Source organism: Marmota marmota, unplaced genomic scaffold, assembly GCF_001458135.2.
Source record: "Marmota marmota marmota unplaced genomic scaffold, marMar, whole genome shotgun sequence".
In the NCBI taxonomy this organism is placed as follows: domain Eukaryota; kingdom Metazoa; phylum Chordata; class Mammalia; order Rodentia; family Sciuridae; genus Marmota; species Marmota marmota.
This window is the reverse complement of record NW_026000164.1, coordinates 11,922,902-11,950,095: the sequence shown is the minus strand read 5'-3', so window position 1 is coordinate 11,950,095 and position 27,194 is coordinate 11,922,902. Positions and strand designations below refer to the sequence as shown.

The 27,194-nt window shown below is 41.7% G+C and overlaps 1 protein-coding gene across 11 annotated transcripts in view; it reads left to right on the top strand.

The window, feature by feature from the left end:
- The window catches only part of Luc7l2 (LUC7 like 2, pre-mRNA splicing factor), a 70,533-nt gene extending 63,683 nt beyond the window's left edge, over nucleotides 1-6,850 (top strand). For all 11 annotated transcript variants that reach the window (XM_048786845.1, XM_015493777.2, XM_048786844.1 and 8 more), the window contains 2 exons: nucleotides 1,676-1,867; nucleotides 5,548-6,850. In XM_048786845.1, coding sequence (XP_048642802.1) covers nucleotides 1,676-1,867; nucleotides 5,548-5,725 — 370 coding nt within the window. In that variant the 3' untranslated portion in view covers nucleotides 5,726-6,850. The remainder of the gene's footprint in view (nucleotides 1-1,675; nucleotides 1,868-5,547) is intronic.
- The last annotated feature ends 20,344 nt before the right edge of the window (nucleotides 6,851-27,194 follow it).

Below are 27,194 nucleotides of genomic sequence, written 5' to 3'. Positions count from 1 at the left end.
TACCCCTACCTTACTTAATTCCAGCAATATAGGTTCCTCTGGTTCCTTCAGTATGCCAAGGCTTCTGCCACCTCAGGACCGTTGCATCTGTATGCTCTTCTCTAAAATGACTAATGTACTTATTCCCTTCTTTTAGTCTTCCTTAAAATGCTATCCTATCAGAAAAGCCTCTCCCTATTTTTTTTTTTTTTTAAATGGTTCTGGAGATCTAACCCAGGGATTCTCACATACCAGGCCAGTGAGAATACCCCAGCCCATCTGCATATTCTTTTTTTTTTTTTTTTTTGGTACCCAGAATTAAATTCAGGGGCACTTGACCGCTGAGCCACATCCTTAGACCTGTTTTGTATTTTATTTAGAAATAGGGTCTCACTTAGTTGCTTAGCACCTCACTTTTGCCAAGGCTGACTTTGAACTCAAGATCCTCCTGTCTCAGCCTCCAGAGCCTCTGGGATTACAGGCATGCCCCACCGAGGCCAGGTCCATCTGCATATTCTTTATAAAATATTACTTCCCCATTTCTCTACCCACCTTTACCCTACTCTGTTTATACTAGACAGAGATCTATATAGAACTAAAGAGTATAAGCTCNTTTTGTATTTTATTTAGAAACAGGGTAACACTAAGTTGCTTAGCACCTTGCCATTGCTGAGGCTGGCTTTGATTTCTGTATCCTCCTGTCTCAGCCTTCAAAACCACTGGGATTATAGGCATGCGCCACCGTGCCATCTGAAAGCAATTTTTTAAAAAGTTTTTCTTTTAATATTTATTTTTTAGTTGTAACTGGACACAGTATTTACTTATTTATTTTTATGTGGTGCTGAGGATGGAACCCAGGGTCTTGCACGTGCTAGGCAAGCACTCCACCACTGAGCCACAATCCCAGCCCCCTGAAAGCAACTTTTTAAATCAAACAGTACACCTTTCTCTCCTCTTTGTTTCCCTCAAATATTTCTGTTCTCTGCATGTCACCTCTACCCTTCCACGCAAGTGATCTGGTTGAGAATACAGAAGTGTTTTTCCGTCTCTACTCTTATATACTTATTAGTAACATCCTCCCCCACCCCAGTTTAGGTAAAGTTCTCAAAAGTGATTTTTTCCATGTTTTTTTTTTTTTTTTCCTCCCCAGTTATGTGCTACTTGAATAGAGAACTACCTCGCTGTTTTAATTACACTGTGATCTATTATACTGTGGGTATTTAAAACTTACATCTGTGGTCATATAGCCTTTTCAATTCAGAGAGGATAATTTATCCCGAATAGTATTCTTTCCCATGCTTCTCCTTCCTTCCTTCTGTCCATGTCCATCAGGTACATAATTTAATTTCTAACATATTTCAAAAATTCTTAGTCTAAATGCAGTTAAGTCCCTAAAGCATTTAGACATTATAATTCCTAGCATGTAGTAGTTGTGAAGATTGTTGCTCTCATTTGTTATATTCCTGAAGTAAATTTACACAATACTGATTGACCTCTCAGAATTGGTATTTTCTTGTTTGCAGGTGTTAACATATAGCAATTTATTTTAGTATAAATTGAGTTGATTTGGAATAAAATTGGCAGTAAGACAGGCTACTAAGGAATAATTTCTCTTTAAAGAACAGGCATTAGTAAATAATAAATGTATTGCTTACAACATTATAATAAAATGAAATAAAATCTTGTCTTTTTGTAGATCCAGGTCCAGAGAGCATCGCAGACACCGGTCTCGCTCTATGTCTCGAGAACGCAAGAGGAGGACTCGATCCAAGTCTCGGGAGAAACGCCATCGCCACAGATCCCGCTCCAGCAGCCGCAGCCGAAGCCGTAGTCACCAGAGAAGTCGTCACAGTTCTAGAGATAGGAGCAGAGAGCGATCCAAGAGGAGGTACTGATGTGCCGATCAGAGGATATGGAGCTACCTTGGTGGTTTAGCCTTTTGTTTACTTATGTTACTTATGTTTAGAGTTTAGATTATTGGTTTGAAAACTTGCACCTGGTGATATGTACACATTTGTGTGTGGGTGTATACATTTTTTTCCTGATTATATGGGTAGTTCAGAAAGAATAAATTACATATGAGCCAGAGGAAGAAATTGAAACTGATATGTGCAGAGGTTACTGCTTTTCTCTGCTTAGTATGTCTTGAAAAAACGTATTTTACAGGCAAATAATTTTTAGATACTAATACTCTTCAGTTTTTTCAGTATGTATTAACAAATTAGGGACTCCGAGAAGTCCTTTCATTAAAAGAGTTGTTTAGCTTTGTTTGACTTACTATTTTCCAAACTTATTTGAGCTGGTGCGCTTTTTCAGAGCAGACACATTCTAGTATATTCTTGTTTAATCTGAAGTATAGGTAATGCATTGTTGTATACACTGTTGCTTGGTGCAGGGCAAATTCAGAATTTTAAGGAAGCTACACAACTTCTTGGTATAACAAAAACTACTTAAAAAGGTGCAAGGAGGGCAGGCATATTTAAGGTATGTTTAAGGACCTGAATATTTAGTGAGAACCTGAATATTTGGCTTAGAATGTGGTAGAGGAGTTTAGCACTCACAATCTATATAGACTAAACTCTCAAAACCTCAGGTCACATGGTAGCCCTCAACCCAGGTAATTTGTATGGAATATAAACCATACTGAAAATTGCTCTTTTTTTTTTTTTTTAACTTTTCTCCTTCCTTAATAACCATTCTTAAGTATATAGAGGATAAATATTTTTTGTGTTTCTAGTATACTTACTAATCTCACATTTTCTATGGAGTCCTTTTCATTAAATCCATACTGAATCCATGGAAAGCTGTTAAAAATATTTCCTTTATTTTGAGTCTCAGCTCCCCATTCCTTGAAATCATTTACAAGCTTGAGTGATTAATAGGCTCTCAATCAATATTTTTATAATTATAATATTTCTGACCTTGTTCTAAGTAATCCTTAAGGTGACTTTATTAAGAATTATTATATACTTTCTACTACATTATGCTTAGTAAAAAAATAATATAACATAGTTGAGCAACCATGTTTAAGTTGCTCTAAAAAGTTCTCTGTATGACAACACAGGACTGCCATCCTTGACCACAGATAGTGCTAACCTTGGTATTATAGGGTGAGTCATCTAAGTTTAGATGAGGAAAATGCCAAAGTAATAAAAAAACAGCTTCAGGTAATCAAACTTGAATAAAGTAGATGTAATTTAATCAGGTAGGAAAGTTACTTATAATAAGGCCACTTCTCATACACTTTTGAAACTGGATATCTTGGAGGCCACCGTCAGTGCAGTGTCTAGAAATAGGCCTTTAAAAAAAATTCTCCATGAGTCTTAACCTGCACACAGAAATTTTGAGAATCATGCAGCTAGGCAGTTGAAGATCTAGATAATTTCTTGTGTTGACCTGCTCAACTGTCATTGTTTCTGGTGTTTGTGAACTCTTAAATGTCCTTATTGGTGGTGGAGATGGGAGGGCTGGGTGTGAAGTCTCCTTCTCTGAGATTGTGTCATCTTAGTCCCTGATGCTTCCTGCATTTGTGAAGTTGTATAGGAAATTTTCCCCATACTACATGATACCCCTTCACATCTAAGATTTTCAGCATGTTCATAAAGAGGCTTATTTTTGTAAAACTATTAAAAGTTTTGCTTTTCTCGAGAACTTCTCATCTTTGAATTCAAGTTACTCTTTAAAAGTTATTGTTTTAAACCAAAAATTAGCAAATAATTGCCCTTAAAACTTACTTGTTATTACACACAACATCAAGTTATTGCTACCAGTGTGGATTTAATTTTTGAAGGTTAAAGTTCCCTTTCAAAGTCTGACGTTGTGCTGTTTCCTTGCCCTGCTGTGAAGCTGTGAAGCACTGGTCTCTGATATATGTAGATTGTCTTTGTGATCTTTCCCTGGCAACATTTCCCGTGGGTCAGTGAGGACTATTTGTAGCTTTCTGCTCTTGCTCTGTGTAGAAATGAATAGTACAGACTTCAGAGACAGACTCGGGTCTGGCGCTTTGCCCAATATCTTCATTATCCCTTCTGTCTTTCCCCATTTCTTAAGTAGAGATAGTACATATTTATTTGCTTTATTAGGATTATTGGTAGTATGAATAAAGTAGTGTATGGAAATTGCTCCTGTGTGGGACATTGTGATTTCTCAGAAAGTGTTAGTTGATGCCCACCTTCAGTTATTATCACTGACCTCTGGGATTTACCAGTAGGTAATGTCTTTATTCTTAGGTATCATTTCTATCATCTCTCTTCATATTTCATTCCCATAAAGGCTATGGATAAGACTAGTTTAAATTTGCAGTCACTATTCTTGCACTCTAATTTTTTTTAACACATCATTTTGAAATTAAGCTTACTAAAACCTTATGTAAAATGTTCAATGTTGATATGATAGAATATTTGAACCTTTTAGTTTAATCCTTCTTAACTGTATATATAAAATGGAGTATAATAGTATTTTTTTCCCCTGCCTTATGTCTTCCTGAAAGTCTCCTTACTCAGGGTTGGGGTTTAGCTTGGCAGACACATGCTAAGTATACTCAAGGGCCTGGATTCAAATGCCAGCACACGAGAAAAGTATTATCCAGGTCTTGCCGGTGCCTCCAGAACCTAATTTTGAACATGGATTAGGTGAGGTAATTATGTAAAAGTTCTGCATCACCTGTAAAGAACCAAATAAGTAATATTTGTTACTGATTAATTTAGATGTTGAGAGTATAGAAGACTATTCTAATCCCATAATATTCTTTCGTTTTCCTTCTAAATCTCTGATATGAACTTATTTGTGACGTATCTTTCTTACTGAGGATGGGGATGGGAAAGCAGAAGGTAATAAGAAACTTTATTATAGTGCGATCATCTTTTTTTTTGTCTTCCATTCTGGTTTTAATGATCTAACTCAGGAGGAATAAAGCAGATTTTTAAGTTAACAAAATGGTTATTTACAAGCCATATTATTGAGTAGTTCTTTTGTCGGTGTTGGCAGACTGTTCCCTACAGGCCACACAAGGCCTATATCCTGTTTTTGTATAGCCAGCAAGCTATGGATGGTTTTACATTCTTGAAAGGTAGATGTAAAGAAAAGAATTCTACTACCATAAATACTGTGTGTCACCTGCAACACCTCAGATATTTACTGTCTGGCCAGATAAACAAACAAAAGATTGGCTGACCCCATACCAAGTTACTGATTTCCATCCAGTTTGGAATCATGTTCTTTTATATTTTTTAAAAATTTGGTAATACCTTTTACTTTTTAAAGCTATTATCAATGTATTATTTTTATATTAAATACTTTTTATGAATTGGAGATGTTTTATGGTTGTCTCCAGGATACTGAGAATATCTTGACATTTTAGCTTATGCTTTTTGACCCTAGCTTTTGTTGCTACCTGTCTTGTTTTAGAGCCCTATCAATGACCCTAATAGTGCTCTTTTCTGTCAGTAAACTGACTCCTCTGTCTTGGATATATTCTAATATATTTCTTCAGCTTTCTATTTATCCTATTCTTTAATTTGGATTTTGGGTTTCCCAACATATTTTGCTCCTCAAATTAATATTTTTCAGATCCTCAAAAGAAAGATTCAGAGACCAAGACTTAGCATCACGTGACAGAGACAGGAGTTCAAGAGACAGATCACCTCGTGACCGAGATCGAAAAGATAAGAAGCGGTCCTATGAGAGTGCTAATGGCAGATCAGAAGACAGGAGGAGCTCTGAAGAGCGCGAAGCAGGGGAGATCTAATTAGCTGTGTATATATCTTCAATCCTTAAGCTTCCTACGGAGTTACACACTATTGTTTAGTTTACAGCTGTTCAGGGTGACAGTGAGCAGTTCCAGACACTGATCCAGCCAGGCTAGATGTACAGTATCTAACTTGATCTGAACTGAACCTGTTTTCCTTGAGAAAGCCTAAAACTACATCCATAGTTTCTGGTGAACCTGTAATACAGTTCTGAGAGTGCAGTTTTTTATAATACGACATTGATCTCTTTATTCTTTCAAGTAGGAGTAATAGTGAATGAATTGTGTTACTTGCCTTGGGATTTTTTGAACATTTGTAAGATGCTGTCTTCCTTTCTACTCCAAGCAGCAGCTTTGGGAATTTTTCTTTTTAATTCTTCTGTCTCTGACTTTTGTATCCCTTAATACCTGTACCCTCCAACTGTAAGAGAAAGGGTCAGGGAAGCAATATAACTTCTGTTCTAAGTTCTACTCCCATTAATTACTAGCTAATTACAGTTCAGAGCATTTATACTGGAATGTGTGCTGGAGAAATTAAAATACTGGGGTTTGTTGGATGGTGCCTATTTAGAGTTGGAAGTTGAACAGCTGTTGCATTACATACTTCTGCTTTTTTATTGAAGTTTTGAAATCAGACTTGTCTTGATTTTTCTGTTCCATCAAATTGCTATGTTCAGGATGTTCTGAGGGGGGTGGGGGCAGGGACTCTTTCGTAATAAGCACTTGTTTTATTTTGTGTGTGTGTGGAGTATAAAGGCTACACCCTTATTGTAAAAAATATTAATAATAAAATGAAAGAAACAATCACCACCACCATCATTAAACTGTAACTTGTCTAGTAAATTGTCACTAGAACTATTTCCTGTGGGTATTTCCTCTATTCTGTCACATGGTTAACAGGGCCTTACTGTGCAAGGCACCAAAGGAAGTGAATATGTATTTGCAAAGATTACAGAGGAACTGTGAACAGCTCTGCCTACAACCTTGCTGACTGTACTCCACTACTTCAGGGCTGTTTGTAACAGCTGCTGTAGAGAAGGACTGGACCTGAAGAAATAATGGGGGATTTCTTGTTTTCTTGTTTTTCTTATTCAACAAACCTGAATAAAACCAGTATGTAACCAACATAATGAAACCATCAGTTTCTGCATTAAAGAGCTATATACCACCAGGTGTGGTGGTGCATGCCTTAAACCCAGTTCCTCAAGAGACTAAGGCAGGACCATTCCAAGTTTGAGGCAGCATGGGCAATTTAGTTAGACCTTGTCTCAAAATAATATATATATTTTAAAGAGGTAGGGATGTAGCTCGGTGGGAGAGTGCTTGCCTTGTGTGAGGCCCTGGGTTTGGTCTCCAGCACTGCCAAAGGACAGTATACCCACTAGTGACTTAAACATAGTTGGCAGGTATCACTTGTAATTCTAGAAAGTGTGAGGAACACGGGAGCTGGGGTTGTGGCTCAGTGGTAGAGCACTTGCCTAGCACATAGGAGGCACTGGGTTTGATCCTCAGCACCACATAAAAAATAAAGTTTAAAAAAAAAAAGGCAAGAAATGACTTTTAAGACAAAGTATAAGGAAAAAAAATACATTAACTAAAATTAGTGTCTGTGAATATAATTAAGATAACCTTTCAAGAGCTGTTTCTGTGTAAAGCTTGTTACATTTGACATGACAGGAATATGGGCCTCTGTGAATATGAGAGAACAGGAAACTAATGCCATTCTAAGTAATAATATTTTTATGTCAAAAAGGGACGTCGATGGGGCTGTGGTTGGCTCAGTGGTAGAGCGCTTGCCTAGCATGTGTGAGGCACTGGGTTTGATTCTCAGCACTGCTTATTTATATTATTATATAAATAAATGGATAAAATAAAGGTCTATCAACATCTAAAAAAAAAAATAAGGAAAAAAAAGGGGGGACATCAGTGTTCCCAGTTTACCAAGTGATGCTTGAGGTTTTACACGTTTGTTTTATACAGAGTTTAGCCTGAGAGGCTTATCTATGTCCATGGCTCATTTCCCGCTTTCTACTTTAGGTTGCTTGTCTAGGTTGCTTGTCTAAAGCCAAGCATGCATTAGACAAATAACTGGTTTGTGTCTGCTTTGTTCCCAGTGGCTTATGGTATTCTCCTAAATTCTTACGATGTCTTTGAATTTAGTGTCTTGGATGTGAATGTAAGATCAGAGGGATTAACTGGTAGTGCAAGGAAATATGTCTGGGACCTGAACTGTTATAGTTGGTGATATATCTGGGGTTAGGTATTGAACTCTGAAATCATACTTTTAAAAATGTTTTGCATCCTAATTGTACAGTTGGAATCAAATACTTGGAGAAGTAACACGTATCTATTAGCAGCTGTTACTATATTTGTGATTTGGGGAGAGGGAGTAGTACAGGCCCTACAACAAATAGCTGTTGATCGCCAGTGTTACGCCTCCACTGTGGATCACTTCAACTGCATGGTTCTTCATATAGATGATCCACTTTAAAAAATCCTTTTCGGCTTTGTACATTTTAAGTAAACATCCTTGAGACAGGCCAGTTACTCTGAATTAGAAGAACCCTAAACTCAGTATCTCTCCCACCTACACACACAATTTGCTACTTCTGTGGTAGCTGGTGGCTGAAATAGAAAAGTTAAATGAAGTCCTGTTTGACAAAAACCTTTGATCCTATAGGAGTAAAAACACGCCAAGTGTTTTTACCTTCAGCGGGTCCCTTCATTTCACCGCTGTGTTATATTCCCACAGAGCTCTTTTGATCTGTGCCAACAGCATCAACTGGAATAAAACCAAAAGGCTTCCATTGTTAAGTGGATTTGCTTTTTTCTGAGGTGTTTGTTTTACCTTTCTCAAGCCTTTAACCAAAGGTAACATCTTTTTCAAGTTCCTTTCTCCCTCCAAGTAAAGTATTTAAAATAATAATAGTTTTCAAGGTTGGCCTATTGAGCTACACAAAGCCAAACATGCATTAGACAAATAACTTTTGCCTTGCAGTAAGTTCTCCTTTCAAAGTAGTTTTTAGGTAATGGGCCATCTATAACATGTAAGTTTTTTTCAAATTAGTACTAAAGATAATTACTAGAATAAGAAGTGTTTAAAGTTTTTTTTTTTTTTTTTTTTTTTGTAATTGTAGATGGACAGAATGCCTTTATTTGTATTTTTATGTGATGCTAAGGATCAAACCCAGTGCCTCACACATGCTAGGCGAGCACTGTACCACTGAGCTACAGCCCCCAGCCCATAATTCAGTTTTTTAAAAATATTTTTTTAGACAGATGGGCCTTTATTTATTCATTTATTTATATACGGTGCTGAGAATCGAATCCAGTGCCTCACAAGTGCTAGGCAAGTGCTCTACAGGCAAGCTCTCTAGGCAAGCCACAGCCCTAGCTCCTATACTTCAACTTTTGATCAGTAAAGTTTTCTTGGGTATAGATAAGGCAATATACAATAGCACTTTTTCAACATTTTTCATTTTCTTTGCCTGTTCTTATTTCAGAATTAATTCCTACTTTGGGAATTAGGAAAGTGGAGATGCCCCACCGAACAGGGTTTTGTGGGCAGAGGCCAACACAGGGAATGGGGAAAGGATAGTGGTCTACCAGAAGAATCATAGGTGGCAGGGTCTTGGGAAATCTGAGATTTCCAGGAGATGTTTCTGATCTCTGAGGTGCACTTATGTTTTCTCCAGTTAGAGAGAAATATCTGTGTTAGAGGTTTGGGGATTGCAAGCGTGTTTGGGGATCAGTCAAGCTAATTACCAGCATAGTAGGATTTAGATTATAAACAACACATGAGGCACCAGAACTAACAGAGCTCCAGGAGGTGGCGCCAGCACCAGAATTTGCTCTAACTCTCTTGAGACTGATTCGTGGGTCCCAAATACAGTGCACTCCTGGCTATCTAACAGAAAATCTAACCCATATAGGCTTAAAATAATCAAGGGACTTCTGTTGGCTCATGTGATCAAGCTGCATGTGCCACCGCCATCCACAGCAAGGTTTCTTTCCTAGAAGCCTCAGGCAGCCTTTTTCTACATCTCTGCCTGGCAGGACACCCACACAACAATGGATGCTCAATAGATGTGGAATGAGTGGATGAAATGCTTCATCATTTCAAATGTGTCCTCATCTAGTTGATTTCATTTGATTGGCACAACTTTTGGTTAGTAGAGGAAACAGTAGTCTGTTGTTTACAAGTGTGATGGTTTTACTAAGGACAAAGCTGAGCTAATGAGAAGTCATGATAACTAATATCTTTTTGATTCTGAGCCCCAGGTATAGGATAATGAAAGGCCAGCTGGGAGAGGCCAGAAGGGAGCATCAGAAATGTCCAGATGGGGAAAAGGGCCAATATGAATGAAGCAGAATGTACTATCCCATGTCTAAAACCCTTTGTTAGAGTCTGACTTTACTTTTACATTCTCTCTCAAGCTGAGAATGACAAATGAAAAGCCCATAGTTATCCAAATTGAGTTAATAATTTTTAGCTTGCTAAAAAAGAATTATTTTCCCCAGAAAGTTTGATACAAGTTACTGGAGATCATTGAAGTCTCTTTGGCAGTGATACATGAACCACATAATTCCTATCAAAAATACCGCAAAGTATTCCTATCAAAAAAAAATGTTTATATTGAATCTAAACTTCAATTTACAAAGGAATGAAATAAATCCAGAATGTGTCATTCTGTGAAGACAACCAGCCTGGTCTCTTCAAAAAGTCAAAATTCTGGGTTAAAGGAGATCAAAGAGATAACCAGTAACAGTTCTTGAATTCTGATTGGGTCTGTTTTAAAAGGTCGTGGAAAAACTGCAGGACTCAGGTAATGGACAGAATATGAACTTATTAATTTTTACTAAGTATTATGGTAGAATTGCAGTTACATCAAAGAAGTGTTAGGAGATGCTTGCTAAAGTAGGGATGACATGTCTTGATGTCTGCAACTTATTTTCAAATGGTTCAATTTTATATTCACAGTCACACAAAGAGCAAGCAGCAGAACATTCACAATATTTAGATCTGGGTAGAGAGCCTGTGGGAATTTGTTTTTTCCCCAAACTTTTCTGTATTTTGAAGTTTTTTACAAAATTGAGAGGAACTCTTTAAGATTTTCCATTTAAATCATCCTGTAAAGTGCTTTGTCCTGGCAGGAATACATGTGGATGTTGTAGGCAAGTTTTCTCAGAACGTGGTTTCTGAACATTATGTATCAGAATCACAAAAAGAAAATATATGAACTACCAGGGAGCACATTAAAAAAAAAAAATGTTCAACATCAGTCATCATGAAAATGTAAATTTAAGACTACAATGAGAAGGGCTGGGAACGTGGCTCAGTGGTAGAGTGCTTCCCTAGTAGTAGATATGCAAGGCCCTGGGTTCAGTCCAGCACCACACAAAAAATCCTACAGTGAGATACCACTGCACATCCACTGGAATGGCCCAAAGTAGATTGACAGCTTGAGTGTTGATGAAGATGTGGAGCAACTAGACTCCTGTTTTGCTGAGGGGATTGAGAAATGGTTCAGCTACTTCAGAAAGTATGTAGTATACTGCCCAGAAATCCTATTCCCAGGTGCCCAAGGAACATGAAAACCTCTGTTCACACAAAGGCTTATATTTGAATGTTCAAAGTAATTGTATTCACAATAGCACAAAACAGGAAATAACCAAAACATCCAACAATTAGAGTAGATAAACAAATTGTCTTATCCTTATGAAGGGGAAGGCATTGATACCACAGCAACATGAGTAGATCTTTAAAACATGCTGAACTGACGAAGCCAAACACCAAAGACTGCTTATTGTACGATTCTATTCATGTGAAATTCTAGACAGACAAAGCTAGTTTATAGAGACAGAAAGCCGATTTGCCTGGGGCTGAAGGTCAGTGAGGCCCAAGAATTGACTGCTATAGGACTTAGAAAACTTCTTAGGGCATTAGAGATCTTCCATATCTTGCTGGGCGCAGTGGCGCACACCTGTAGTACCAGCAACTCGGTATTATCAGTTCACGGTTAGCATTGGCAATTAATAAGACCCTGTCTCAAAAAAGGGTTGGCGATGATGTAGCTCAGTGGTAAAAAGCCTCTAGGTTCAATCTCCAGTACAAAAAAACCCTCTTGATTGACAAAAGGTTATATGGTGTCAAAAGACATTACTGAAATGTGCAAATTATGCCTCAATAAAGTTGATTTAATACATATATAGGTGTGCACACATAGACTGGCTGACAATATGGGACCTTTTAGATCATTTCTCAAAGTGTGGTTTCTGGGACTGGGGCGTGTAGTGATAGAGCACTTGCCTCTTCCCTGTGAGGCCCTAGATTCCATCCCAGGTACTGCCTCCCCAAAAGAAAAAGATCACCAGGCTTGGAGATGGTAAAAACCCAATTTTCAGTCTCCTGTATCACCCTGATCTGTTGAGTCAGAACACAGGGTTTAGGGGACAGTGAACTACATGAGCTCAACCCAGGTGACTTTATGCAAGGCACATGTCCAGAGTTGCTACTTGGGTTTCTTTGTGAGAGCTGCTGAGCCAGTTTGAGTCAGGCTGGCCGCCAGAGCTCTGTGAAGGGCTGGGGTTGTGGCTGAGTGGTAGAGCGCCTGCCTAGCATGTGTGAGGCCCTGGGTTCGAACCGCAGCACTGCAAATAAATACATAAATGAATGAGTAAATAAATAATGCCCATTGATTTAAAAAAAAGCTCTGGGGCTGGGGTTGTGGCTCAGTGGTAGAGCGCTCGCCTACATGTGTGAGTTTTGATCCTCAGCACCACATAGAAATAAATAAGTAAAAAAAACAAAGATACTGTGTACAACTAAAATATTTAAATAGAAAAAAACCTCTGTTAAGAAAGCCCGGGCAATGGCAGCATTAGATGTGGGAAGTGCCTATGGGAAGAGACCAGAAAAGCTACTTGGAGAAACTCCATGTAGGCCAACCTGCTGTGTGACTTCTCCCAACCAGCTATACTACTTAGCATTTATCCCAAACGATAAGTCATACTGTAGTGATGAATGCATACCCATGTTGATAGCAGCACCATTCACAGTAGCCAAACTATGGAACCAGCCTCGGTGTCCATCATTGAATTGATAAAGGAAATGTGCTATATGTACACAAGAGAGTGTTATTCAGCCATAAAGAATAATAAAATTATGTCGTTTGCAGGAAAATGGATGGAACTTGAGAACATTGTGTTAAGTGAAATAAGCCAACTTCTGTTTTGCAGAATTTTGAGAAATTTGAGAATTTACCTTAGAGTGCGCTTGCCCTTCATCTCAGAGCCCCTTGGATTTCATGTGGGCTTCTGGGCTCTTGTTGCTTGGGTTTTTCTTTTAAAACGGACTGCTGTGGCTCAGGAGGCTGAGGAAGAAGGATCACAAGTTCAAGGCCAGCCTCAGCAAGTTAGTGAGGCCCTAGCAAGTAGTAAGACCCCGTCTCAAAATAAAAAATAGAAAGGGCTGGGAATGTGGCTCAGGGATAGAGTGCCCAGGGTTTAATCCCTGATATTAAAAGAGAAAGAGACTTGGCAGCCTGCTTCTGCTTTTTTTTTTTTTTTTTTTAAATAAAAGCAAATATAAATCTGCTTTATAAAAGCAGAATATCAGTGACCAGGAGCTAGCATTTGAGGGCTGACAGACTCAATTTGAGCACCAAATCTGCCACTTATTAGCTATGTGACTGTGGGCAATGTTAAGACTGAAGCCAGACCAATCACAGACTCCGCACTGAGGAACTGCCCCCCCATCTCCACCCATCACAGTGACAAGCAGGAGCTGGATGTGCTCACATCCCCAGGTTCACAGATAAGGTTGTTGAAGTTTAAAGATGTCAAAAAGGCACTCAGGGAGTCTTGATTGCGCTGGGGGATTTGAATCTGGTTCTGATGAACTAGTGCCAGCAACTCTGTTTTTACTGAGTTTATTCAAAGTAAAACATAATATAGATGCCTAAAAATGCCTGTCTCTTTCAAAAGTAAAAAGCAACTGCTTTTTTAAGATGGAGTTTGCATACAATAAAATTTACCAATTCTGCGATGCCCAATGTTTTGACAAATGTTTCCCATTGTGTGACCCTACTGTAATTGTGATATAGGTTAGTCCCATCTCCCCAAAAGTTCTCCCCACAACCCTCTCCTCAGACCTCTGACTCCTAGTAACATGCATCTGCCCATGTGCTTTGGTTCTGTCTTCTCTAGAACATTAGATAAATGAAATTATCAAAACACTCCTGAGCCAGGCGCGGTGGCACAAGCCTTGAACCCCAGGCTGAGACAGGATGGCGGCTTCAAAGCCAGCTTCAGCAGTGGTGAGGCACTAAGCAACTCTGTGGGACCCTGTCTCTAAATAAAACACAAAATAGGGCTGGGGATGTGGCTCAGTGGTTGAGTGTCCCTGAGTTCAATCCCTAGTAATCCCTTCCTTTCCCCCCGAATAAATGTACTCCTGGTCGCCGGGGCGCACATCCATAACCCCAGTGGCTTGGGAGGCAGGAGAATCACGAGTTCAAAGCCAACCTCAGCAACTTAGCAAGGCCCTAAGCAACTCAGTGAGATCCTGTCTCTAAGTAAAATACAAAGAAGGACTGGGGATGTGGCCCAGTGTTTAAGGGCCCCTGGGTTCAATCCCTGGTACCAAAACAAGCATACAAACAAACAAAACTGCACTCTTACATCTGGCTTCCTTCCTCCAATGTGATGTTTGTGAAATTAATCCATGTTGCGTATCAGTAGTTAATTGCTTTTTTTTTTTACATTTATTTTTTGTTTATTTGTTTTAATGTTACACATAACAGTACAATGACCTTGACATACCATACATTTGAATCAGATGGGATATAATATCTCATTTTTCTGAGTATACAAGTTGCAGAATCACATTGGTCATGCAGTCACATATATATACACAATAATAATAATGTCTGTTTCATTCTACTATCCTTCCTATCCCCCCACCCCCTCCCCTCCCCTCCCCTCAAGTCTCTCTACCTAATCTAAGGTTGCACAATTCTCATTGCTTTTTATATCCAAGTGGAATCCACTCGAAGGGTCGTACCACAGGGTTATCTATTCATAATTCGTGTGTGTGTGTGTTGTTGTTGTTTTCTGTGCAGTGTCCATCCGCTATCTTCCAGTGCCTGCACTTTTAAACCCTGCTGTACCCTGCACACTGTTTATCTTCCTTGAATCTCACCTGAGGTCTACAGGTAGGAACGCAAGCATGGAAGATGCCATTGCTTTCTCCTCCTTTTACCTACTGTCCTTTTCAGGAAACTGACCCCTGCAGTCATATTATAATGCAATGTGCAAGCTTTCCTTTTAATAACAGTGTGATTTCACTTTTGGTCACTCAGTTCAGTGGTCCAGAATTGGTATCCTAGACTACTTAAGTTGATCTGAATCCCATCTTGTGACTAGAAGTTTCCAGCTCAGATTAGCTGTTCTCTTGAGTTGAGTGAGGACCAGTAAGTTAGGAGCTTCTTGATGGACAGGTACCACCACATTACTGAGGTGCAGATAAAGTGGGCCAACAGTCGAAAGAACTGCTGGGCATGGTGGCACACGCCTGTAATCCCAGCGACTCATGAGGATTTCAAGTTCAAGTCTCAGCAGTTTAGCAAGTAAGTCCCTCAGTAATTCAGCAAGGCCCTGTCTCAAAAAATAAAATGGGCTGGGGATGTGGCTCAGTGGTGAAGCACCCCTGCGTTCATTTCTCAATAAAATTTTTTAAAAAAGAAAAAGAACGACACACAAGAAGAGAAGTCATCACTATAGTCACTTCTCCTTTCTGCTTAGGCTCCTTGGATTTGAACTCATAACTCAAGGAGTCCAAACTGACCATTAATAGGTCATTGTGGGGATTGAGTATGCTAATGTTTAAACACACTTACATGGAACACACCCAAGCTGCCAAAAGTGTAGCTTTGATGTTCCTGGATGGATGATCTTCTCAGCTGGAAAGGCCAAGCATTGCTACTGGACGCCCCATCTACTTCTAGGTGTCCTTGGAGTCCCACAGCTTCAATTGTATTGAGTGGGGAAATGCCCCAGGGGGTCAGAGCCAGCCTCTTTCCAAAGCAGAAATTGCCCACTGCTGGTCAAGCTTGACTTGACAGGGCTGAAGTACTCCTTAAAACCCTGCGAAGTAAGAAATGATATCTGAGAGAAAAGAGACCATTGATCAGAATCAACTTATTCATTCATCTTCAGGATATTGGGGCTGATATTCCAAATTTCTTTTTATAAGAACATTAGTCATATTGGATCAAGACCCACACAAATTACCTCATTTTAATTTGATCATCTGCAAATACCTTATTTCCAAATGAGGGCATATGACAGGCGCTGGAGTTAGGACTTCAACATTTTGAGAGGGGATCCAGTTCAACCCACAAGAGCAGGCTCTGTCATAAATGCTGTCTTTATTAAGGACTCTCTTTGGGGCTGAGGACGTGGCTCAAGTGGTAGCGCGCTCGCCTGGCATGCGTGGGGCGCTGGGTTCCATCCTCTACACCACATAAAAATTATTATAAAGATATTTTTTTTAAAAACGCAGTGGTTTAAAAAAGAAAAAAAAGGACTCTCTCATCTAGCTATCTGTAAACTTCTCGACCAAAAACCGTGCTGTGAAGATTGTTTCTAAGGATATTGACATCTGTATATTTTTCTGTTGATCAGAGCTGTCCCTGGCTTGCTGCTCCCTAAGCTAATGCCTGTGGACAGGTTGAAGCACACAGTAGGTGACTTCCGGTTTTGAAATGCCAGAAAAATGGAAAATGCAGCCTCCTCTGCCGCTGCTCTCCAGATCTACCCACAAGCAGCAGGGAAAACAGAAAGAGAAACTCAGACTGTAGCACCAATGAAACCAGGAGACATCTGCAACTCCTAACCACAGAAGCATGAGGAGAGGGTGCCAAAAGATGTGCATATTAAATAGGGGCATGGAAGGATGGCTGCAGATCTCAGAGCAGTCTAGGTGGGCAGTTGGATGAGCAAAGGCCTTGAGGCTGAAAGGGGGAGGTCTCGGGCAAGCCTTCTGTGCAGGAAGCAGTCTGTTGGTGAGGTTGGCGGGGGTGGAGGACTGCTGTGCATCACAAGCCTGCTCCTCATGATCTCAGTTGACAATGGAGAAGTGAAACCAGAGGACTTTGCTTCCACCAATCTTGGTGTCTTAGCAATATCTGCCGCCTGCAACGCAGCCCAGACCCTTTGTAACCATCAATGTCTTGCACACAGGTGGTTCTAGAATTGCTTCATTCAAAGTGGAGTGCTGGGGCACAGCTCATTGGTAGAGCAGCCCACCACTGCAAAATAAATGGAATAATAACAACAGAAATAATTGGAAAAGAGACAGAATGTATGCAACTGCAATTAAAAGGTGAAAGAAAATGGAAAAAGCAGATTGATAAAGTATATGCCATTAGTAAAGCGTTGAGAAAGAGATGGGAGGTTTTACCAACATGGCTGTGGGGGCACAGCACTTACTGAACAATCAACCCTTATGAAAAAGGGTGTAAAAAGCAGTCTCACCCATCATTAGGAAAATGCAAATCACACCACACCCATAAGAAAGGCTAAAAGGAAAAAATACCAAGAGTGTGTAAGGATGGGTTGGGACATTCAGCTGGAACATTCATGTCCTGCTCCTGGGTGTCCAGACCAGAGAGGGAAGGAGAGTCTAATCCACATGTATCCCGTGGTCCACTCCTATATACCAATACAAGTGCATAGATAGGTCCACCAAAAGACATGCTCATTACATAACTAGAAACAAACCCAATGTCCACCAACAGTACAACAGGTAAATAAAACAAAAAGGTCTGGGAATGCCGCTCAGTGGGAGGCTGCTTGCCGCGCATGTGTAAGGACCTGACGTCAAACCCCAGCAACACACACACACAAAGCATGGGCGGAATTAGTGTGCAGCGCTGGAATTCAGAACAGCAGTTATCTTCGTGGTAAGCCATGAGCCAGAACCTGCAGGAGAGGAAGCTTCCAGGACATGAGTTAGTTGTATTTCTTGATTTGGTGGCTGCTTATGTTGATGAAAAATCATTGAAGCTGTGTATTTATAACATGTATAAATGGCATGGAAACTATACATCAATAAAAAAGTAAGTTAATTTTAAAAGAAAAGAAATTAAGTGCCTATCAGATGTGCAAGATCTCAGAAAAGAGATGGTGAAACGAGGTAAGGACTGGGGTGTAGAGCACTTGCCCAGAATGCATGAGGCACTTGGTTCTGTCCCCAGCACTAGGGGAAGAAAGAGAGAGAGAGAGAGAGAGGAGGGAGGGAGGAAGGAAGGAAGGAAGGAAGGGCATGAGATTGCAGAGCTAAGGAGAGAAATGAGAGATGGAAATAAAACCATCACAGACATGCAAGTCCTCTAGATGCAGCTCAACTGAAAACAAGTAACTCTAAAATCAGAAAAAAGAAGGCAAGAGAAAAGCAAAACCGTCAAGGTGGGGGAAAGTGACAGATATGGTAATTGCAAGGAAAAGTTTAAAACAAATAGATACAAGTGACAAGAAGTATTCTGTAAGTGCTGCGCCCATGTAATTAGTAATCCTGGAGGGGAAACCTGAAGTAATGGGGAAAATATTGGAAAAAAAGAAGAAGCCAAGAGAAATTTCTGAAATGACCAGGATCAACATCCTGAAAAGGCGCTGAGGGGTAAGAACAGCCCTTCCCCCTCTGCTCTCACCACCATCTATACAGGCGACTTCTGTCACCAAAAGGTGTGGGGTCCTCTCCCCACAAACAAGCAAGCAGTCCTGCAGTGGACGCCGGTTGGGTGTCCTTGAATCCAGTTCAGCCCTGACACCCCCTGCCTGGAGGAAGTGTCACAGCCCTAGCGAGGGCCTCAGTCCCACAGGCTGTCCACCTTGGGTGCCAGTGGCAAGCCCCAGGTAGCTTCACCCGTGCTTCCAACTGGCTGCAAAGCGGGGTTCCCACACCCCCTCCTCCGGTTTCATGAATTGGCCAGCGGCTCCCAGAACACTGAACATTTCCCAGTTTATTTCAAAGGACATAAGGGGAAAGAAGTGCAGGGCACCGGGTCCCCAGGAACACGTCACCCTCCAGGCACCTCCAGGCAGGCAGCTCTCCAGAAGCCGACTACGGTATAGTTCATGAGAAGGAGCTAAAAGATACTGTTTAAAGAAATAGAAAATTCAGGGCTGGGGCTGTAGCTCAGTGGCAGAGCGCGTGTGAGGCACTGGGTTCGATCCTCAGCATCACATAAAAATAAAAGAAAGAAAGGCATCCTGTCCATGTACAACTACAAAGAGAAAATTCAGACTGTTCTCTCTATAGCATGTAAATAGGTATGCTATAGACTGAATTGGGTTCTCTCCAAAATTCATCTGTTGAATTCCTACCCACCCACCCAGGGGATGGTTTTTGAAGATGGGACCCCTGCAGGTATTTAGGTCGTGATGGTGAGCCCTCATCGTGGGATTGGCACCCTAATAAGGAGAGGTACCAGGGAGCTTGCTTTCTCCATGTGAGGACAGAGCAAGAGGACAGTAATCTCAAAAGAGGGCCCTCACCAGGAACCGATCATAATGGCATCCTTATCTTGAACTCCCAACCTCTGGAATTGTGAGAAAGTACATTTTTGTTGTTTCAGCCATCCCATCTGTGGCATTTTGTTAGAGCAGCCTGAGCAGATTCTACTACAATATAAAAGGAATCTCTAATACAGTGACATAAACTCCCAAACTAGAAGACATATGTTCTCAAAGCAAACATAGACCAACTAGCAGAGATTTAGAATATAAAATGTGTAGTCAGAGCTATAACCAGACATTTTCTCTTATCCTTAAGTAAAAATGGATTAAATTCCACTATTAGGTCTTAGATAAACTCATAAAGCAAAAACTATATAAATTACATAGAAGAGATCAGATCCAGCCTGCACAGTGGCACATGCCTGTCATCCTAGTGACTCAGGAGGCTGGGGCAGGAAGATTCCAAGTTCAAGGCTGACTTTAGCAAATCAGTGAGACCCTCAGCAATTTCTGGGATGTAGCTTAAAGTATCAAAACAAGAAATAGCAAGGCAACACAACATTGCCCTGTCTGTTGCCAGGCTCAGCCTCAACAATTGCTGAAAACACTGGAAACAGAGAGGCGGGCCATTGACCCATGGTGAAGTGCTTTTATTGCAACGGTGGGGGCGGGGTGCTGAGGATATGCAGTCACGGGCACAGACACTGGGGGGCCTCGGGCAAGCTTCTGCTGTCTGAAAGCCAGGTCTTGACCATCCAGGGTCCATAGTGCCTGTGACTAATGTAGTGGACCCCCAGAGCCAGTCCCAGGGATCAAGGACCATGTTGCACAGACTCCCTAATCCAAGACCAGGCAGAAAAAGAGGGAATTCATGGCAATGTCATTTGCCCTACAACCCACGTGGAGAAGGACTTCTTGAAACATGGCCTCTTAAGGAACAAATTTATATATATATATATATATATATATATANCTTGTGTGTCGTTCTTTTTCTTTTTTAAAAAATTTTATTGAGAAATGAACGCAGGGGTGCTTCACCACTGAGCCACATCCCCAGCCCCTTTTATTTTTTGAGAGAGTCTCACTAAGTTGCTTAAGGCCTTCCTAAATTGCTAAGGCTAGCTTTGAGCTCGCGATCCTCCTGCCTCAGCCTCCTGAGCCCCTGGGATTACAGGCGTGCACCACTGCACCCAGCCAAGTTAAATTTTGACAAGACTCCCCTCACTTTGAAATTGAGTTTTGTTTTGTTTTATTTTGTTTTTCTTGCTGGGGATCCAACCCAGAGCCCCAGGTAGGCTAAGTACATGCTCTACTACTGAGCTCTGCCCCTAGCCTGGGCTGTGGTTTTAATGGATGCCGCAGATGCTTGAATGAGGATCCTCTTTATGGGAGCAAAGTCAGCCTATGACCATCTGGTAGAGGCAGAAAGAGCCTTGCAGGTCATGTGACTGTGCAAACCATCAGACATGGCCTTAAGCCTAGACTCAGTTCCATAGAGAACACCCTGATTTGGTGTTCCCTTTGTCCCCAGACTGTTGGGCACTGCCATGGCACTAGAAAGGTAGATCTCACCAGCACTACCAATGGTGGCATCTACAACCCCTTCCACACTGGGGGGAAAGGCCTATGTAGCCTCTCTGGAAGATTCCCAGGACCACTGAGATCATACAGAAGTGCTGGGGACTAGGATCGGTTAACACCATAGAGCGTGTATATTAGCCCCAATGTGTTTCTTTTCTTTCTTTTTTCTTCATTTATTTGTGCTGTGTTTGGGGTTGAACTGGGGCCTTGTTCCTGCCAAGCAAGTGCTCTGCCTCCAAGCCACACCCCCGCCCTCCCATTGGGTTTCACGTTGTCTCTCCAGTGTGAGCTTGGGCTGCCTCCTTCTGGGCTGGCTGTGTCATCCCTGGGAGTGCGTGGCTGTCCCTGGAGAATGTCTACCTGGCCTGGGCCCATCACACACACCCGTAGGCTGGGCTACTCACTGCTGAGTGAGTGGAGTGGTCTTATGCCCTTGAGCAGCCAAAGAGGGACTCCACGGCGACAACTGGATCTTGTGCAAACCTGGGAAAGGGAACAGCCCATGGGAGCAGGCACCTCAGACACCTGTGACATCACACACACAAATCTGCGTGATTGGGATGTGACCCTGCAGCTGTGGATGCGATGTTTTTTTCCCTGATCACGTCCTGCAAGGCCAGGCACGGTGTGCACAGCTATATTCCCAGCAGCTCGGGAGGCTGAGGCAGGAGGATTGTGAATTCAAAGCCAGCCTCAGCAACTTTGCAATGCCCTAAGCAACAGAGACCCTGTCTGTAAATAAAATACAAACAACGGCTGGGGATGTGACTCAGTGGTTAAATGCCCCTGGGTTTAATCCTAGGTACACACACACACACAAAATGTCCTTCCGGGAGATAGCTATAAAGCCAGAACTTCTCTGAAGCGTTTCATATCCACTGAACATGGTGGTGCACACCTGTGATCCTAGTGACTCGGGAGGCTGATGCAGGCAGATCAGGAGTTTGAGACCAGCCTCAGTAATTTAGCAGGTTCCTGTCTCAAAAAAGAAAAAGAAAGAAAAGAAAAAGACTGGGATGTAGCTCAGTGGAGAAGCACCCTGGGTTTAACTCCCAGTACTGCCTAAAAATAAAGTATGTCACATTAGGCCAATGGGGGGTCATACTAGCAAGTGGAATGACTTGGAGTGGCCCACTCTCCCCTGCCTGCAGAGACGTTGGGAATAACATACCCACACTAAAGAGACACCAGAGACTTAGGCACCCTTCCAGCTGCCCAAGGCCAAGACCAGGGCACATTATGGGTTTGTCACACTGGGCTTGCAGGCCAGGAATGTGTTAGATTGTCCCAACTGTTAACCCACTGACTGTGTGGGCTACCTCTGGGCCTGGCTTCCCCTTGGGTGGCTTGGATGGTGCTTCCCCAAGGGGCACCACAGGATCTCGAAGCCACCCCTGTGGCCCTCAGTGAGCCCATCAAGGGGTGTGGGGGAGTAGGGCTGTCTTAGTGGGGTCACTCACCGAGTACTTGGGCTCCAGAAGGCTCTATTGACATCACATAGAAAGCAGAAGCCTCTCGAATATTCGCCTCTGCAGCTTTGACCCAGTGGAGTGCAGTTTGGAGCCTTGAACACAGGAAAAGCCACCATGAAGGAGCTGGGCAGAGGTGACAGCCGAGCAAGAGACACCGAGACCTGCAGGGTGGGTGTATCCCAAAGAAGCCACAGTCAGTCAACCCCTCCTTCATTTGTAAGAGCATTTACATCTCACTGATCACATGGGCCATGACGCCTGTGGCCTACAGTAAAATCATGTTTGGGGAGGGGTCCTTGGTGGAAAGTTCTACTAGTACGCCTTGTAGGAATTGCGGCTCTGTTTTTATTTTAATTAATTTGTTTTGGTTTTTGGTGCTGGGCTGGAAACAACCCAGTGCCTTGAGCGTGCTGCATTCCTCCTCTGAGCTACGCACCCCAGCATCCTTTGGGGTCTTATAACGTGCACGTGCTCACAGGGTTGTGGCTTTCCTTGCAGTGATCCATCAAGTTAGGGCTCCAGACTGCCGCAAGTCCACCCTTTCCAGAGGTTCAGGGAACATCGTGGCTGGGATGATGTTACTGTCTAGAGGTGCCAGGTTCCTTGTCTCTGATCAGCAAAGAATTGAAGAAAGGAGAGGCTGGGGATACAGCTGAGTTGGTGGAGTGCTTGCCTCGCATGCGCACAGCCATGGGTTCAATCCCCAGCACCACAAATAAAATAAAAATTGAACAGGACACAGATATAGCAAGCAAGAAGTAGATTTATTGAAGAGTTAGAGGTACAGAGATAGGCTTCTCTGAAGAGGAGAGGCCCCAGAGCCGGGAATCCGTGGGGGAGTTTGGGCCTGTTCTTTTTATGATCGCTGGAATTTCCTCCTTTCGGTATCTCCGCCCCTGTCCACGTTCTCCTCACTGTTATTGATTGGTGCCCCCTGTGTCCATGTGTCTGGTTTAGTTTTTCTACTGGATTCCCCACTTAGGAACACGAGTACAGAAGTGTCAAGCAGGAAGTTGATGTCATCAGAAGACCCTCTGGATGCTCCTCTGTTCTGGCCCTGCCCCTGACCTCCTCACGCGCCATCTTGGCCTGGCCGCCTAAGCCCTGGTATGTCCACCTCAGTGGGAGTATGAGGTCATAAGAGCCAGTCAGAGGGGTGGACTGTGGGCCTTCCTCCAGTTCCCTTGTTCTCATTTTCTGTGTCCTAACCCAAAAAACATGGAGCACCTTGACATCTCTGTGACCTGGTTGGCTGCATCTCTCCTGCAGGCTTGAGCCCTATCCTGGGCCTTGGATTTCCCAGGCACTGATAACAGGACTTCAGGTTGTTGCCTGAAACACCAAAAAAACCAACTGACCCTGAGCCCAGTGTCTTACACCCTCCTGGAACTCCCTCCCTCCCCTACCCCAGGGGACATGCATATGTAGGTAGGACTAAACACCAAAAAAACCAACTGACCCTGAGCCCAGTGTCTTACACCCTCCTGGACTCTCTCCCTCCTCTACCCCAGGGGACATGCATATGTAGGTAGGACGCCCTTCTCATGCTGACCTCAGGAGGACACTCTGTAAGTTCCCCCAACACATACTCCCTCCAGCTGCCCTGGCCTGCAGGGCTTCCTGCTTTGGAACCGCAGCAGGCCCCATCTTGGGGCAGTTTGGGGCAGTCCCTTGTGGGAACTCTCCCATCTATGCAGTAACTATAGCTTTGGGTTCCATAGGGCAAAACAAATCATAAGGGGACAAATGTAGATCAAAGGTTCTTAATATTTTTTTAGTTCACTGATCCATTTGGCAGTTGTCTGTTCTTACAGGCTGAAGTATTGTTTTAAGAGGGAATCTACAGGCTTCACCAGACAACTGCCAAATGGATCGGTGAACTAAAAAAAATATTAAGAACCTTTGATCTACATGTGTCCTCTTATGATTTGTTAGTAGAGGATAGGAAAGGTAGTAGAATACAACAGTTACTAATATGGCATTATGTAAAAATGTGGATGTGTAACCGATGTGATTCTGCAATCTGTATTTGGGGTAAAAATGGGAGTTCATAACCCACTTGAATCTAATGTATGAAATATGGTATGTCAAGAGTTTTGTAATGTTTTTGAACAACCAATAAAAGAAAACAATACTTCAAAATGCATAAAGCAAATTACGTAGGATTAAAAAGGAAGCCAGTTGTATTGATAACTAGTTATAAAAATTCTTCTAAAAACTGTGATCCAGTTGAACGGTGTCCTGTTGCTGCTGTAACAAAAGAGTGTAAATGTAATGGCTTAAACACACACACACACATCTTACTGTTGGGGTCACCAGAAAGTCCAAAGTCAGTTTTCCCAAGTTGTGATCAAGTGTTGACAGCACTGTGTGCCTTCTGAAGGCTGCAGCAAAGAACCTGTTCTTCATCCTCTCCAGCCTCTAGAAGCTGTATTCCTTAGCGGTGGTCCTTTCTTTTGTTGTCAAAGTCACAAGCATGGCCCCTTCAGGTATCCTTCATTCTCTGCTTGTGCTAGCAATTGTCCTTCTCTTATCTCTGACCGACCTGCTTCCCTTTCTTATGATCATATTGAGTCCACCTGGAGAGTCCATCTCTCTAAATTACAACAGACCAGGATAGGAGAAAAGGATTTTTTTAAAAAGCAAAAGTTAATTAATCATTTTTTAAAGGCATAGACAAAGGTTTATTTAGAAAGTGGAAATACATTCAAGGGAGAATGTGGGTCATCTCCACAGGGAGAGACAGACAGCAAAATTAAAAAAGAAACAGTCTACAGTCAGCACAAGGCTCTTCAAGTTGGTCCTCAGTTCTTTGCTATAACATGCTTCCCTGCTCGACCTGCCAAACATTCCAGTGGCTTTAAACTACTCCAGAACTTAGGGGGGGGGGAAAGAAGTCCTAGATTCTATCAATGAAATTGCCATAACATTACAATCAAACTTTAACAGAGGAGCATTAGAAAGAGAAAACTTCAAATCAAATACATTTAAAATATTTCTGCAAAACTTTACCATGAAGTTTTGGCAGATTAAATAGCATAATCAAGGGAGGTTTATTCCAGAAATTAAAGGATGATTTAATTTTAGGAACTCTTTCATTATAATCTATTGTATTAAAAGATCAAAAAAGAAAAAGGATGTGATCACTTTCAGAGATGCTGAAAAGATATCTGATAAAATTAAACTTCTCTGAACATTTGTAGCTTTGCTCATACAAAAGAGAACTCCCTAAAATAAAGGGAGAACACTGAAAATCAGACAAGGAAGCACAGGAAATAGTTTCTTTTCTTTTTTTTTCTTTTGCTCCCCCACCAGGTGAAACATTAGCTTGGTGAATTACGGGCTATTTTCATACTTATGTGAGAGGGGAGCTGTAGTCTTGGACCAACGCAAGATTAGTCCATTTAAACCCAGAACTTTGAGGGGTGTTCCTCAGGGAAAGGTGGGACTAGAAAATGGCACCCACAAGGAGGATGACGAGGAACCTCCTTGACCCCTGCTTGGATAAGAGTTTCCACTGATATGATGCCCCAGGGCTGGGTCTCCTTTGGCAGGGGATTGGAACTTGGATGAACTTCATGGTCCAAAAACTTTCAACCTGAGAAATTAACATCAAAATTGCCCTGGACTTGCTGATATCCATGGAGTCCTTAGTATAAATCAATGCAAACCTGCACTGAAGAGGTGTTCTCATAACCCACTGGGCTAGAAATCCATATGGAATGGTAAGAACATTCTAAAGTTGAGCACACAGCCAAGTGTGGTGGTGCACGCCTGTAATTCCAGCTACTTGGGAGGCTGAAGCAGGAGGATCACAAGTTCAAGGCTGGCTTGAGCAACTTAGTGAGACCCTGTCTCAAAATAAAAATTAAGGCTGGGGCTGTAGCTCAGTGGTAGAGCGCTTGCCTAGCATGTGTGAGGCACTGGGTTCGATTCTCGGCACCACATATAAATAAATAAAATAATGGTCCATTGAGAACTAAAACTATATTTTAAAAAATTAAAAAGGACTAGTGATGTAGCTTGGCAATAACGTGCCACTGGGTTCAATCCCCAGTACCAAAAATAAATAAATACATAGAACCAAATAGAATTTCTGTAAACAAAAAATAGTTTGGGGCTAGGAATATAGCTCAGTTGGCAGAGTGCCTGCCTGGCATGCATAAGGCCCTGGGTTCAATCCCTAGCACCAAAAAAAAAAAAAAAATAATAAGATTATAAGTGTGTCTTGAGGNCCCTAGCACCAAAAAAAAAAAAAAAAATAGTTTGGCCTTAAAAACTGAGCAGGCTGGGGCTGGGATTGTGGCTCAGCAGTAGTGTGCTTGCCTGGCATGAGCAGGACCCTGGTTCGATTCTCAGCACCACATAAAAATAAAGGCATTTTTACATCTAAAAAAAAAAAAACTGAGCCGGCAAGTTAAATAAATTAGAAACAGTTGAAAAGTTACATGAACTAGAAGATAAATGTGAGGAAAATACTCAGAATGTATCAGAGATAAATATAAGAAATGAAAAGGTAGGAGACATAGAAGACATGCATAGAAAAAAAGATCCATCACAACTGCTATAGGTTTTTTGACTTTTTCTGCACCATAGATTCCTTTTTAGAATTATTTACTTATTCATTCACTTAGTGGTCCTGAGGGTTGAATCTAGGGGTGCTTTACCACTGAACTACATCTGTATTCCATTTTAAAATTTTTGAATTTTGAGACAGGGTCTCAAGTTTGAGGCTGGCCTCAAAGTTGTGATCCTCCTGCCTCAGTCTCTGGAGTTGCTGGGATTACAGGCAAGCAACACGATGCTTGGTGCAGAATTATATATGTATATATATAATATATATAAACTATATATATATATATATATATATATATATATATATATATAGAGAGAGA